The sequence below is a fragment of the Desmodus rotundus genome, chromosome 9 (assembly GCF_022682495.2).
Source record: "Desmodus rotundus isolate HL8 chromosome 9, HLdesRot8A.1, whole genome shotgun sequence".
Lineage (NCBI taxonomy): Eukaryota > Metazoa > Chordata > Mammalia > Chiroptera > Phyllostomidae > Desmodus > Desmodus rotundus.
Window position 1 is genome coordinate 109,421,198 of NC_071395.1, and position 14,981 is coordinate 109,436,178.

The window sequence follows — 14,981 nt, forward strand, 5'->3', positions numbered from 1 at the left end:
TGAATCATTAGATTTTGTCTTTCCCATCTACTTCCCTTATTTGTTGTCCTCAGTTACTTCCTCATTTCACTAATTAGGACAAAGGCAGTGTCATCACTTATGAGTGTACAACTGATGTGTCTTCAACGACTTGGGTGAAGCAAAGCATCCAGGCCTGGCCAGGGCTCCGCTTGCCCGTGGGAGTGTGCGGAGCTGAGAAGGTGGCGCCAGCACACGGGGTGGGGCGTGTGGGGGGCCCTGCACAAAGGAGCTCAGAGCTCGGGTCCCAGGGAGCAATCGAGGGAGACACACTGGGTGTCCACTTGGGAAGGACTCTGTGCTCAGGACTGACACCCAGCCTGGCAGCAGGAACAGTCCCGTCCCCAACCTGCCTCCAGGCAGCCCCACCATGGGGCGTCTAAGATCCCCTTCCTGCCCTGTCCCCCTGCCCCTCCCTCCAGACGGCTTCCTCCCGGTCCTCAGTCACCCTGAAGCAGAGACCGCAATGGGGACATGATAAAAAAGAAACGTCGTGTCCCCTTCATTCTCATTTTGTCTGAGATGGGTTTTCCCCACCAAACCTTTGCATATTTCATTGGCTGTGGGCTCCTGGCAAACTAACTTGCATGGAAACTGATTACTCCAAATGACCCCTAAGTGACTGTCCCTCCCCTCTCCCCTCTTCCTTCAGAAGGTCCCCTCTCTCCTTCTCTGTCACCTACTTTCTCTCCAAATGAATTCTTTGTGTCTCTGTTTTAATATATATTTTCCATATTTGTGACTTTTGTTCTGCCTTTGGGAGGTTTTTATTTTGTGTTTTTGCTTTCTCTTCCAACCCTTGGATGAAATATTTATTTTAGAGATGATATATTTTTGCAAAAGCTCCTTTTTTTTGGGGGGGGGGTCTCTGATTGCTGATGTTTTCAACTTTCTTCTGTTCCTTGAATTACATCTCTCGACTGTATGCTTATGGTTTGGTTTGGTTTGGTTTGCTCATTCTTTTCTATATTACAGGCCTTCCTCAAATGACTGATAATTCTTGGTTATCTGGTCATAACTGATCCAAAGCAGCACTGGCTGAGACGTCTGAGCAAGCGGGAGCAAAATAATGGTGCAAAACAGTTGTGTTTTACTGTGTCGAGTGCTCAGAGTCCTCCATCTTTTCTTGACTTAAGGCGTGTTTAAGGTGAGCGGGCAGAGAGGCATTGTCTAAACTCCAGGATGGAGATGACAGGAGCTGGGCTCCAGCCCCATCTCCAGCTGCCAGGCCTTCCTATTTTACTAAGTTAAAGAACTGTCGGAATTTTTGTTCTCTGGTTAAAGCCTGCCCACAGACATTTGGGGGGTATGCCAGCACGAATGAGTTTGCGGAACTACTCCAACCAATTCCCCATTTCTGGTCCCACTTCTCACCCACACCTGCTGACCTTGAGTTCAAAGCTCCCCTGAGTTCTCACAGGAAGGTCAGTGAGAAGCAGGAGTTGCCAAATGCAAGATATTTTACTTGCTCTTTGCCTTGAAGGTCATGTCCAGCATGTGCCAGACCACTGACTCCGAAACTTCCGACACGGCAGGTCCCTGAATCTGGGGAGGGCTCATTGCCCAGGGTCTGGGGCACATGCAGAGCTTGTCTCTTGTTTCCAAGTCAGTCCACACGACCGCATCAGTGCTGTGGACGGACCAAGCTCTGAGCAATGTCGGGAGAGCGCAGGCTCCTTCACACTGTACTCTGAGAGGAGGAGAAATTCATGGAGTCCCGGGGCCAGACTAAGAAAGTATACAGTGGTGCAGGCTAAGAGACTGCCAGCTGCCTTTGTTCCTCCTTCCTGGGGGGTGTTGAAAAGGATACATTGGCCGGATCACATGACACACCAGTTTGTGTTCATCGACTCCACCAAAGTCGTCAGAATGGGCGCCGAGGCTGCCACGTGGCTGCTCCCTGGTTAAGTTCTCACCAGCCCGTTGTGATGGTGAGTGAAATCTCTGGTTGTCTCAGCAGATGGGACTGATGTTTTCGATTTACTGTCTTGTCACAGCAGAGGCCAGTTTCAGAGGATCCACTCGCTCATCCCCAGTATGATCACTTTTACCTCACGGCCCAGAAAGTCGGCACGAGAACCGTGAGGGTTGCTGGGGTGTCTCTTTCATTTCCAGAAGCCAAGGATGTGACCGCCAAGTCACGTCCTTTGCCTCCAGGTCTTGATCTCGCCTCCTGTTCTAATAGTTATCGCTACTGGTAGGTCCCCAAGGTAGGTGGCCTCAGAACTTGCTACCTAGTCCTGTGATGCTGCTCACCTTGCCCCAGACAGGTAAGTGCTTCCGCCTGCCTTTGTTCTGGAATTCCATCGCCCCCTTGATCCTGTGGAGCTTGGGATGTAATGGCAGCCCTACCTGGAGCGCAGAGCAGACAGAAAGACTCTATGGAGCCTGAGATAATGCTCATGTCCCCCTAACCAGGACAGGTCTTGTTTTCCTTACAAATGGAGTGGCCTCCAGGACGTCCCAAGGGTCACACACGTGTGCTGGCTTTTCAGGTCAAATATAACAGTTCCATTTCAGCTCGCTCACTTCTCCAGGCTTGACCTCATCTTCCACGCCCTGCCCCAGCCCTTCTGGCATCTTTGCTTCTGTGAACATGGGGCTTCCAAGCTTCTGACGTGCTGCTACCCACCCCCAACACTTGCTGCTACCACCCTGGCTTTGCAAGTGTGCTGAGCACCCCGGCGCTGCGCGCTGAGTGCCCTATGCTGGCCAGCCCATCCTCAGTCAGCGTTATATTCCTCCACCGTGATCCAGCACCTGGAGACTCACCCCGGGCTCACTCTTCTGGTTCCCACAGGACATTAACCTCAGTATTGGTCTGCTGTCAGGGGGAGGAATGGGGGTGAAGTCCTGCAGTAGAACCTCGGGGCTGAGCGGGGTGCTGCTTCATCTCAGACTCCTGCGTAGTCATCAACTTGGGAGCCACTGTCCTCTAACAAGTGGACTGAGCCACTTCCGAAGACCCAGAGGGCTCAGGGAAATGGGGTCAAGGGTCAAGGGCTCAAGTGCACAGATGTGCCTCCCTCTCCTCAGGGTCTCACTCTTCTCTTTCAGGAAACACTAGTTCTAAAATACTTGCTGAGGCTAGAAATTTAAACTTGGCTGAAGTGTTGCTTCTCTCTCTCTTTTTTTCTAAAGATTTTATTTATTTATTTTTAGAGAGGGGAAGGAAGGGAGATAGAACCATCAATGTGTGGGTGCCTCTCACACGCCCCTACTCGGGACCTGGCCAGCAACCCAGGCACGTGCCCCGACTGGGAATCTGACTGGCGACCCTTTGGTTTGCAGGCCGGCACTCAATCCACTGAGCCACACCAGGCAGGACATGCTTCTCTTAAAATTAGGTCCTGACCTGATCTACAGAACAATTATTCTTTCTGATGAAGGAAATGAGGGTCCCTTTGAATGCTACCAAGGAGGGAATCCGGATGTTCACCAAAGGCACGGGCTGAACGGCTCGCAGACACACTATGCATAGGGTCAGCGGTAGAATGGATGTTGGGTGTATTCACACACTGGAATATTATATCATAATCAGAATAAACACACACATACATATACAACCACACCGTGGCAACGTGAATCTCATACACACGACCGTTACCCCATGAGGCCGGACAGAAAAGAGTGCAGCTGTGTGATTCATTCGGATGAAGCCGCAGAACCGGCAAAGCAGAAGTGGGCGGCCAGAAGACGGGAGGGTGGCGGGCGATTTAGTAAGTAGTGACTAGAAGGAAGTTGTCCAACACCATGGCTCTGTGGGCCGAGGCCGGGGGTGGGGGGAACATGGAGGGCCTCCCGGGGATGGTCACATTTGTTTCTTGACCTGGGTGCCCTTTGCACGAGCATGTTTTGTTTGCACAAAGTTACTGAACTGTGCACTTTTAGTGTGTAGACTTTCTCTACATATTTTATGCGTCAAAGGAAAGTTTTCGAGTTTTACTATGGAAATCTTTCCACGCCATGACATATATGTTTATTTTGTTCTTTAAACAGCTGCCTCTTGTTCCGATCACTGTGCGGCTTCACTGTGATTAACTACTCCTGCCTCCACGGCTGCCAAGCCCGTTTGCAGCCTTTCCCTCTTGCGTTGGACGCTGCAGGCTTCTGGTTCCAGGTAAGAGGGTCAGCGCACTGTGCGCATCGCTCGCGCTGATTGCAGCTCAGAGCCCAGACAGAATGTGGGGAGCGCTGTCTGAGGGTTCTGCTGAATGCATGGCGGCAGGAAGACTAGAGAAGCGAACCAGAGGAGAGGACCATTCTGCTCTGAGTTCTCTGGTGTTGTCTCTTTTTATGTCCCTGCTGTGTGGGCAGGAATGCTGTGGCCACATCCTGAAACTGCACACTCAGCAGGGACCCTTACAGCTCAGGATGAGCAGAAAAGGGAAACTGGTAAGGAAGAAGGGAGTTCCTGGAGTTTTCTCCGTGTGTGCGTTTTTCTCTCCCTCCCACCCATCCCCCAGCAAGCCCCAGTATAGAAGCTACAATTCCACCTGGAACTTGGAAGGAGCTGGTCCTCTCTGACCGGGGGGACCATGGTCAGGAAAGACACGGTGGGAAAACCATTGCATTCTACCAGTCTTTATTCCCCCTCTGCTTGTTCCAGGTGCTGACCAGTCACAGGAAGTACACAGCAGTTGGGGAGAGAAAAGACAGGCTTTCTGGCTCAAGGACCAGGAGGGGGAAGAGAAGGCTCTAGAAGCTGGGAGGGGCTGCTGGGGAGATCAGGAAGTGGAGGCCCCTTAAGAAAGGGAACCTGGACTTTCTCCCAGACACGTGTTGGCAGAGGCATTGTTCCTTTGCAGATCCTGCCCCCTGCAGGCACAGGCAGGCACCACATCTGAGTCTCCAGCAACCTGGCTAATACCATTTCCCCACCCTTGGGATTCCCTGAGACTACCCAACTTGTGGGCCCACCCAAACTGCTTCTAGGGGCTTTCTATACAAATGACCCATCTTGGCTCCTGCTGGAGACTTTCCCCAAAATCTCTCAAAGGCCCACAAATCCCAAACAAGCAGCATCTGACCTCGACATGCCCAGTACATCTTGCTAAGTGGCCCCAAGCCTCGCACTAACAGCAGCTGGTCTCGGTTTGCAGCCTGGACCCTTCTGGGCACCCCTAAGCACAGCACAACTAGCAGCCACCTGCAGATTCTTTGTAACTTATGCCAAATAGCCCTGGGCAGGGCACAGGCAGGGGCTGATCTTGGCCTGTGTCTTGGCCTCCTGGGAAGCCCCAGGGACAGCAGCGCACCTGGTGGCCAGCTTCAGAGCATGCCAGAGCACCCCCTGACCACCTCCATGAGTGACACACCAAAGGGGTGGACCCAGTAGGCACCAGCCAGAGCCCCACTGAAGTGAGTCCTGCTCTGCTGTGTGGGGTCAGCCCCTGCACAGCAGCTTCTCCACTGCAGTCCTGCCTCTTGTTGTATCCAATCAGCCTGGCAGGGGGTGGGGCTCCATCCCTCTCAGGGACCTGCCAACAGCTTAACTACAACAGGAGAGTGCACACAGCCTATATGGGGGGCACACCTGGAGTTCCCAGCTTGGGTGAGTAGGGAGGCTGTGCCACTGGGCCCTACAGGACACCCACTGCTTAGAGCCACCCTAGTGAGAATGAGAGACATAGCAGCTGTACCTAATACACAGAAACAAGCACAGAGAGGTCCCCCAAATGGGGAGACAAAGAAACGTGGCCCAAATGAAAGAGCAGGAGAAATCTCCAGAAAAAGAACCCAATAAAATGGAGGCAAACAAACTACCAGAGTTCAAAACAATGGTTATAAGGGTACTCAGGGACTTAGAGAGAATTTCAACAGCATAAAAAAAGGACGGAGAGACCACAAAAAAGAACAAGTCAGAAATGAAGAACATAGTAACTGAAATAAAGAATACACTAGAAGGAATCAACAGCAGATTAGACAAAGCAGAGGACTGAATCAGCAATTTGGAAGACAAAGTGGCAGGAAAAAAAATAATGAGGATAGTTCAGGGGAACTCCAAACAACATCAAGCATAACAACATCCGCATCACAGGGGTACCAGAAGAGAGAGCAAGTGGATGAGAACCTATTTGGAGAAACAATGACTGAAAACTTCTCCAACCTGGTGAAGGAAACAGACACGTAAGTCCAGAAAGTGCAGAGAGTCCCAAACAAGATGAACCCAAAGAGGCCCACACCAAGACACATTACCATTAAGATGCAAAAGGTTAAAGACAAAGTGAGAGCCTTAAAAACAGCAAGAGGAAAGCAGTCTGTTACCTACAAGGGAGCTTCTGGAAGACTGTCAGCTGATTTCTCACGGAAACTTGACAGGCCAGATGGGATTAGCAGGAAATATTCAAAGTGATGAAAAGCAAAGACCTACAACCAAGACAACTCGACCCAACAAAGCTGTCATTTAGAATTGAAAGACAAATAAAAAGCTTCCCAGACAAGAAAAAGCTAAAGGAGTTCATCGCCACCAAACCAGTATTACAAGAAATGTTAAAGGGCTTTCTTTAAGAAGATTTTATATATATATATGAATAATAACATGACAATAAATATATATCTATCAACAACTACTTTAAAATCACTTTTTAAGGATTTTATTTATTTATTGTTAGAGAAAGGGGAAGAAAGGGAGAAAGAGAGGTGGAGAACTATCAGTGTGTGGTCGCCTCTTGTGCACCCACTACTGGGGACCTGGCCTGCAACCCAGGCATGTGCCCTGACTGGGAATCAAACCAGTGACCCTTTGGTTCACAGGCCGGCACTCGATCCACTGAGCCACACCAGCCAGGGCTCTATCAACAACTACTTTAAATGCAAATGAACTAAATGCCCCAATCAAAAGACAGGACGGGCTAAATGGATAAGAAAACAAGACCCCTACGTAGGTCATCTACAAGAGACTCACTTCAGATTGAAAGACACTCACAGACTAACAGTAAAATGATGGAAAAAGATATTTTATGAAAATGGAAATGGAAGGCAAAGCTGGGGTAGGTAGCAATACTTATACCAGACAAAATAGACTTCAAAAACAAAGGATACAACGATAGACAAAAAGAACCCAGCAATTCCACTTCTGGGTATTCATCCAAAGCAACCTGAAACACTAAATCAAAGAGACACCACTGCAGCACTATTTACAGTAGCCAAGAACAGAAGCAACGAGGTGCCCATCGGGAGGTGGGTGGGCAAGAAAAAGTGGCACATGCACACGATGGAATGTGACTCCGTCATCAAAAAGAATGAAATCTTGCATCTGCCACAACATGGAGGGACCTAGAGGGCATTTTGCTGAGTTAAGTACATCAGACAGAGAAAGACAAACGCCATATGACTTGCCTTGTATGTGGACGTTTAAAAACAAAGTAAGTGAACAAGCAGAATAGAAGCCGAGGACGTTTGGATGGTCCCCAGGCAAGGTGGGGTTGGGGGGACGGGAGAAGAGGACGGGGGGATTAAGAGCCACAAATTGGTAGTCACAGAAGAGTCGCGGGGGTGTAAAGTGGAGTGTAAGGGATGTAGTCGGTAGTGCCATCATTACTGTGGGTGGTGTCCAGTGGGTACGAGATGTGTCCGGGTAATCACCTCAGAAGTTCTAGAATGTCTAATCACTGGTTGTACACCTGAACCTAATGTAATATTGTATGTCAACTGTAACTGAAGAATAGAAAAATAATAATTTTTAAAAAGGAAAGAAAGGGACCCTGGAACTCCCAGGCTTACCCCCAGCAATGCATGCCTGACCGGACCTGAAGAGAATACCCAGGACTGGCCACTGGGTGGCGCACACGGTCTAGATTTGAACAGCGCCTCAAAGGCTGTGGGACCGAGCTGTTTGGAGCATGGAACTCGGCGCCAGCTCAGCACCTGGCTGCCTGGCCTCACAGCTTGACCGCGGCCACACAGACACGAGCCCACGTGGAGTCAAGGACCTCGTGGGGGAGGTGCCGGAATTGTTTGGCATGTTCCTGGGGGCGGTTCCTTGAAATGAAGCTTGTGTTAACAACTCCACAACGAAATGAATGTTACTGTATGAAAAAACAATTTTAGAAAAACAAAAAATTTTTTCACACTGTACACTTTAAATGTATACAATTTATTGTATGTCAATTTTACCTCAATAACTGTTCAGAAAGGGAGCTTGGGAGGAGGCCAGCCTCCCCTGCGGTCCTGCCCCACCCCCCCTTTCCTGCGTTGTTGGCTGCAGGCACCTGAGCTCACTCCAACACCCAGCCCCAGGGGAAGGCTGAGCCCCAACACAAACACAGACAGGTGCTTCCCCTCTTCCGCCTGCACCACACACTCCCCAGCGCTGGCAACGCCCTGTGCACTCTGCCTCCAAGCCCCCACCCAGCGAGGCCCTAGCTGGGTGACAGGTGGCAGGAAGGCCACCCAGGGGACTTCACCTTAGGAAGACTAATCACACAGCGGTGGGCCTGGACCTCTGGCCCAGGTGCTGTGACAGATTGGTGTGAGGAGAACAGAAGGTCAGGAATGTTGTTTTGAGCATGCCTGAGTTCCACAGGGGTGCCAGCAGGCTCTGGCAGTGGCAGCGGGAACTGATCTGGGAGATGGGGGTGCTGGGGGTATATGCGTGATGTCCTGTGTGAGGAGGCCAGAAAGGGGCACTCCCCTCCTAGGACAGACTCCAGAGGGCGGGGTGTAGGGGAGGAGAGCAAGCAGAGGGAGAGGGGATCTTCCACAGGAAGAGGGGGAGGTGAGGGACTGTCCCTCAGGAGGTGGTTCGCCTGAGCAGTGTCCCTGGCGTGGTGGAGACCATGGCCAGTGAGACATGCAGAGATGTGGGGAGAACCACCCAGGACAAACTGAGGCTGAGGGAAAAGGCCACTTCTCCTTTCATATCATTCCCCATTGCGGTCTCTGCTTCAGGGTGACTCAGGACCGGGAGGAAGCTGTCCAGAGGGAGTGGCAGGGGACAGGGAGGGAAGGGGCCCGAGATGCCCTGTGCCCTGCGGTGGGGCTGCCTGGAGGCAGGCTGGGGACGGGACTGTTCCTGCTGCCAGTCTGGGTGTCAGCCCTGAGCACAGAGTCCTTCCCAAGTGCACACCCAGCATGTTTCCCTCCCTTGCTCCCTGGGACCCGAGCTCTGAGCTCCTCTGTGCAGGGCCCCCCACACGCCCCACCCCGTGTGCTGGTGCCACCTTCTCAGCTCCGCACACTCCCACGGGCAAGCGGAGCCCTGGCCAAGTCTGGATGCTTTGCTTCATCCAAGTCATTGAAGACACATCAGTTGTACATTCATAAGTGATGACACTGCTTTTGTCCTAATTAGTGAAATGAGGAAGTAACTGAGGACAACAAATAAGGGAAGTAGATGGGAAAGACAAAATCTAATGATTCAGACAAAAAAAGGCAGTTTCGCTCTGGGCTCTGTTCAAATCCCTGGAAGACATTGGCATTTGATGGTCCCCAGGGAGAGAACTGGGCGCCAGGACCATGTGGTTACTCCCACCTCTGCTCCTGCTCTTTGTCCCAGGTGAGTGGGGCGGGGCTTTAGGAACAGGCATCACTGAGGCTGGGCGGGACACAGAGAGGAACTGTCCTCAGGGAAGGGACAAGTCCAGTCCAGCTTCCAGACCCTTTGGGTGAAATGAAAATCAAGTGTCTGCTGTCTCCTGTCCTCTGCCAGGTAGGGCAACAAGCAGAAGCACCCCTGTGGGGATGGCGTTCCTCACCCTGGCCCTGCCCCACGCACAGGAGAGGATCCAGTGAGCGAGTCCAACCCTGGGGACTTTCAGGAGCTCAGACCCTCTCAGTCAGGGTGGGGCTCAGGAACCTGGGTTGTTTCAGAGCCTCCTCAGGTGGTGGTGACTTGTAGCCAGAGCTGAGCCACCTTCTCTAAATCACTCAGAGTACCCAGTGGGGACAGGCAGCGAGCCAGGGTGGACAGACCCTCTGGACTGTCACCCCACCCGGCTCACCTGCCTGCCTAAGTTTCTGCTCGGGACAAAGCAAAGATGGGACCGTTGTCGGTGTGGTCGGTGCAATGGCAGAGACAGGGACAAAGTAGTCTGGTGGCGTCAGGAAGGCTAAGTTGGCTTCAGAACCTGAGAACCTTAGAAGAGGTGACATTTGAGCTGAGCCGTGAGGAATGGATAGAAGGTTTGATTCCCTGCGGCAGAGAGAAAGCACTCCAGTCTGCGGGAGCAGCTCTGCGAAGGTGCGGAGGCAGAAAAGGGCACGGTTGTCAGCGTGCAAGGAAGAGAGTGAGTGTGAGCGAGCATGTGCAATGAGTGTGCTGTGTGTGCGTGCACAAATGTACACGTTTAGTTTCTACAACCTGATCACATGTATAGAGTTGGCAGTGCAGGTGTGTGGGTGCAGAGTGTTGGGCGTGGGGGTGCAGGTGGCCCTGATGTGCACCTCCCAGCTCTGGGGACTGTGGGCTGGTGGAGAAGGGTGTGTTCAAGGACATGAGTGGTTAGGAGCCCAGAGGGCACATTTTCGAGAGAGGTGACAGCAAAAGAAATAGTGCCATGGACTAAGGAACAAACAGGAGGAGGGGTGTGAGAGCTCTGGGGCAGAGGGCGGAGGGCGGCAGCTCCTGGTGGCCCCCAGGGAGGCGCAGGCAGCCCGCCAGCCCTGGGCCCCAGAAGCAGATGTAGGGTGGGGTTCTGTTTTGTAGGCTGTTTCTCCATCTACGGCCCGCTGTCCGTGAGAAGGTCGAGAGGGGACTCGTTGACCGTTCAGTGTCACTATGACCCAGGGTGGGAAACCTACCACAAGTGGTGGTGCCGTGGAGAGGCCTGGGGCTCCTGCGAAATCCTCGTTAAAACGGCCGGGTCAGAGCAGAAGGTTCGGAGCGGCCGAGTGTCTATCCAGGACCATCACTGGAGGAACACGTTCACAGTCACCATTGAAGAGCTCCGGGAAAGTGACACAGACGCCTACTGGTGTGGGATTGAGAGAAGCGGGACCGACCTGGGGCACCAAATGCACGTGGTTGTGGACCCAGGTAGGAGCCGCCCCCTGCTGGCCGTGGGGAACGCAGCAGCTTCCCTCTGTCTGCCCCACAGAAGGAGAGGAGCCCGTAGACTACACATGTGCATGTGCATCTGTGTGGGCACACACGTGTGTGCATGGTGGGGGAGCTCCAAGAGTCTGGGAGGACTGGAAGAAAAAGCAAATCTCAGCACAATTGGGGGCCTTCTCCCTGGCCCCCTCTCTCTCCGGGGGTGAGGGACTCTAAACTCATTACTGGCAGAAGGAATGGATTCACTGCGGTGCATGGGCCGCCCGCGGCCTCCCCTGGCTACCTCTGAGCCTTGAAGGGGACTCTGTGCTCAGCCACACCCGCCCCAGAAGCACCAGAGCCTCCCTGGGGTCTGAGACTAGAAAGAGAGAGTCAGGTTGTAGCCCTTGCCCCTCAGCTCCGCCTCCAGAGCCCTCAGTCCTGTCTCCACGTTGCGCCCTAAGGAAACTACCCCCTCCCCAGGCCCCTGCCGAGGCCATTCCCACTGAACAGACCCACCGACACTACCTGTTACTCACGAGCCCGTTTATAAAGTCTTTCCAAACTTGGCACATGCAAGTATGGTGTGCATGTGTGTGCAGTGGGGAGGTATGCTGGTTTTAGAATGCCCCAGAAATCAACCGAAAAAGACAACACAGGTGGGTGGATGCATGGAAAAGGGGAGGAGCAGCCGGCACCTGGAGCACTGCAGGCTGGGACCCTCCTAGCCAGACAAGTCCTGGCTGGGCCACTGGAGAGAGGGGCGCCCTGGGCAGTCAGCTCCTGGGTCACTCCCTTCTGGCAGCTGGCGCAGAGCCTGCTTCAGCCCAGCGGAGCTTCAGCTCCAAGAACGGCTCTTGCCCTCCAGGTGGTGCCCAGCAGGGCTCTGAGGTCAAACAGGACACCTGTGTAAACTGCTTGCCACCTCAGTCCCCCGGACCCTGGTAAAGTGGTGTTTCTCTGGGCACGCAGTCACGTTATGTTTGGGGTAAGAAACCAAAAAGGTGCAAGCAAAGACCAGCGTGGCTGCCTGGCAGTGAGAAGGCAGAAAGGTTCCCGATCCCTGGGGATGGGGTGTGGAGAGGGACCTGGGGGGCCGGGCCCCTGAGTCACCCTCAGAGCGCTGCGTGTTCAGCGGCAAATCCGACAAACACATTCGCACTGTCAACAGCTAACTTGATTGTACCTATGTCACCACAAATAGCCGAACCTGCGACAACATACCCGCCTGTATCTGTGACACCATACCCGCCTGCACCTGTGACATCATTCACACCGGCCAGTCTGGCGTCCTCGCCTCCAATTGTCCAGAGAAGCAACAGCAGCGACAGCAGCTCGTCTCTCACCAGGTGAGCAGAGCTGGGCCCGCCCTGCAGACCCTCCCCCAGGTTGCCCTGGACTGCTCCCCCAGGGTCGCTCTGTTGGGGACGCCTGTGTGGCCCCTCTGATGCTCCTGGGCAGGGGAGAAAGCCAGTCTGCACTGCACCTCCCCCTCCTCCTTTTCACCTCTGAGGACTTAAAGCGCTCCCCACTCCCTGTGGAACCTAAGCCAAGTTCTCCAGCTGGGCTGCAGGAGAGAAGGTTCTGGTCTTCCTCTGGCTTTCTCCCACCCGAGAAGCCAAAGGAAGTGTAGCCGGGTTCAGCCTCGAGTGTGCTAGAAGGGAAGTACTCTTACCACGAACTTGAAACAACAAAATTTTACTATCTTATGGCTCTGGGGATCAGAACTCTGGAAGGAGTCTCACTGGGCTAAAATCACGGTGGCGGCAGGGCTGAGTCCCTCCGCAGGGTCCAGGACAGGACTGTCCCTTTGACTTCCCAGCCGCTAGAGGCCAACCACATTCCTTGGCTCATGGCTCCTTCCATCTTCAAAGCCAGCAATGTCCAAGAGATTCCTTCTCACGTTGTGTTACTCTACCACCAACTCTCCTATTCCATCTTTCACTTAAAAAGGCGCGGGAACCACCCCATAACCCTTCAGGGGCTCCCAAAGGACAGTCAATCAGCAGTTCCCTCAAGGGCAAACTTCCCTAGCCCCCGATTCATCCAGTCGTTGCCTGGTGGGCTCCCATGAAGTCCGGGGTCAAGGTCCGTTCTCTCCCTGGGTCCAGCCTCTCAGAATCGCCCTGCATCAGCTCACTTCTCTGTTCCAACCCGTCACCCTCCCTTTCTTCAGGGTCCTATTCCTTGGAGCCCAAGCCCCGCTGGACCGTTTGTTCAGCAATGAGTCCCGATGAGGCGAGGCTGTGAGGGGCACCTGCTTCACCACCCGGCTTTGTCCTGCTTGCAGCTGCTTGCAGAGCGGACGTTCGTTGAGCCGGGGGTGCAGAATGCAGGACTGTTATCGAGGCTGGAGAAGCGCAAGAGAAAACTTGGCAGGGAGAGAGGGAAGGGTGTGGCAGGGGTCAGGCCTCGTGCAAAGAGCGCAGAGGATATTTTTAGGATGTGCGATGCAGCGTGTCCTCTCTCCCTCGAGAAAACTGTTGGTGATGTCAACAGGACTCATCCTGCTCGGGGAAGGCTGACGGGTGGCCTGTGGGGTTGGGGGTGGGTCCTAGCAGAGGAGATGAGGCATACGGTGAGGGGGGGATCAGATTCTTACACGCTGACAAGAACATGTGTGACCCAGGGCCCAATAGTCTCGCTAGACCAAGTGTCCACTCTGTGGGACCTACGACAAAGTGCATGTCACAGGTACTATCAGATGGGGGTCAGAGCCGCAAGAGGTCCTTCCCAGGAGAACCCAGCAGAGAAAGCCAGGGTCACAGATCTGAGCTGGAAAGATGGGAAGAATTCACAACAGGAGACAGAAGGCGGGTGAATAGTAGAATAAAAAGGATAGGAAAGGGCAAAGCTGTACGCTCGGCGGGGCTGCCGGACACTTGACGATGAGCTGTGGGAGACCAGCTGAAAGGCAGAAGGGAAGCAGACCAGGGGTGCTGGGCCCCAGGCTGAGCCAGCAGGGAGGCCTCTGAAGGCTTAGCCTTTGGGAAGCGTGACTGAGCCGAGGGGGAGGGGCCTTCCTGGCCAGGGAAGGGTCCGAGGCTTGCCTGTCACTCCAATCTGGGCTGCGGGGGTTGGGGGCTGGGTGGGGAGGTAGCTGGGGGCTACCCCAGAAGAGTGTCACACCTGTGGTCATGGTCCCTCTACAGGTCCCTGCTCTGCAACATCCATTTTGTGCTCCTGACCTTCATAAAGGTGCTCCTGCTTGTGGGCCTGCTGTGTGCTGTGATGTGCCTGAGCAGGCGGCCCAGGGACTCCCAGGGAGATGGACTCCATCTGAGCGGGAAAACCGCAGCTCCCCTGCCACCGACTCCCCGCCTCGGACCAGCAGACCCTACTGACCTCATCTCAGGGAATAAGCATGGGTCGCTGTTCCAAAAGAGACAAGAGTCCCCGCTGGGGCGAGGACCCCCCTTGTCCTGGCCACAGGAACACAGTCGGTATGACTCCAAACCCTGGCCTCCAGCGCAGGAGCAGAGAGCAGAGAAGAGGTGGTGCTCCCCTTACACACAGGGTCCTCGGAGGCACCTGCAGCCTCAGCCGTGTGGGTCCTCCTGCGGCCCCCTTTCCTGTGACTATGCAGTGGCTCTGCCAGATGTTGGGCAGTGACACCGTCTAGGACTCCAGCTAGTGACGAAGTCAAGATCCCGGCCGGCCAACCAGCAAGTGCGGAACCTGGATTAAGCCAAAAAGCTCCAGAGTGCATTTACAGAGTGACCCCCGCCTCATGGACAGGTGTGCAGAGGTGTGCGGGTTCCGCCTGCTGTTGCATCAGGCCCTCTGGAGAAGCACCTGAACCTAGATGATTAGGGATAAGCTTGGACCACGGCCCCGCCCGCATCCAATGTGTCTGCACTGTGTGTGTCTTATTAAATCTAGGGTGTCCTGTGCTCTTTGGGATTATGTTGCTCGGTGTGCCCTTCCCATACATGGCAGAGGGTGTGAAGTGACCTGCAATCAAGCGCCAGTTAGATGCGTCTGGCAG

The 14,981-nt window shown here is 53.8% G+C and overlaps 1 protein-coding gene across 1 annotated transcript; it reads left to right on the forward strand.

The window, feature by feature from the left end:
- The first annotated feature begins 9,384 nt into the window (after window positions 1–9,384).
- On the forward strand, window positions 9,385–14,886 carry LOC112298901 (CMRF35-like molecule 7). Its single transcript, XM_045190314.2, has 4 exons — window positions 9,385–9,517; window positions 10,667–10,996; window positions 12,198–12,342; window positions 14,146–14,886. The coding sequence occupies exons 1-4, from the start codon at window positions 9,478–9,480 to the stop codon at window positions 14,603–14,605; spliced, it is 975 nt and encodes a 324-aa protein (XP_045046249.2). The 5' UTR covers window positions 9,385–9,477; the 3' UTR covers window positions 14,606–14,886.
- The last annotated feature ends 95 nt before the right edge of the window (window positions 14,887–14,981 follow it).

What these genes read in the sequence shown, in the direction of transcription:
- LOC112298901 (XM_045190314.2), top strand. Translation starts at nt 9,478, where the DNA reads ATGTGGTTACTCCCACCTCTGCTCCTGCTCTTTGTCCCAG. An exon ending in GCTCCTGCTCTTTGTCCCAG is followed by an intron (nt 9,518 to 10,666) that starts GTGAGTGGGGCG and finishes TCTGTTTTGTAG; the next exon opens with GCTGTTTCTCCATCTACGGC. An exon ending in GCACGTGGTTGTGGACCCAG is followed by an intron (nt 10,997 to 12,197) that starts GTAGGAGCCGCC and finishes CACCACAAATAG; the next exon opens with CCGAACCTGCGACAACATAC.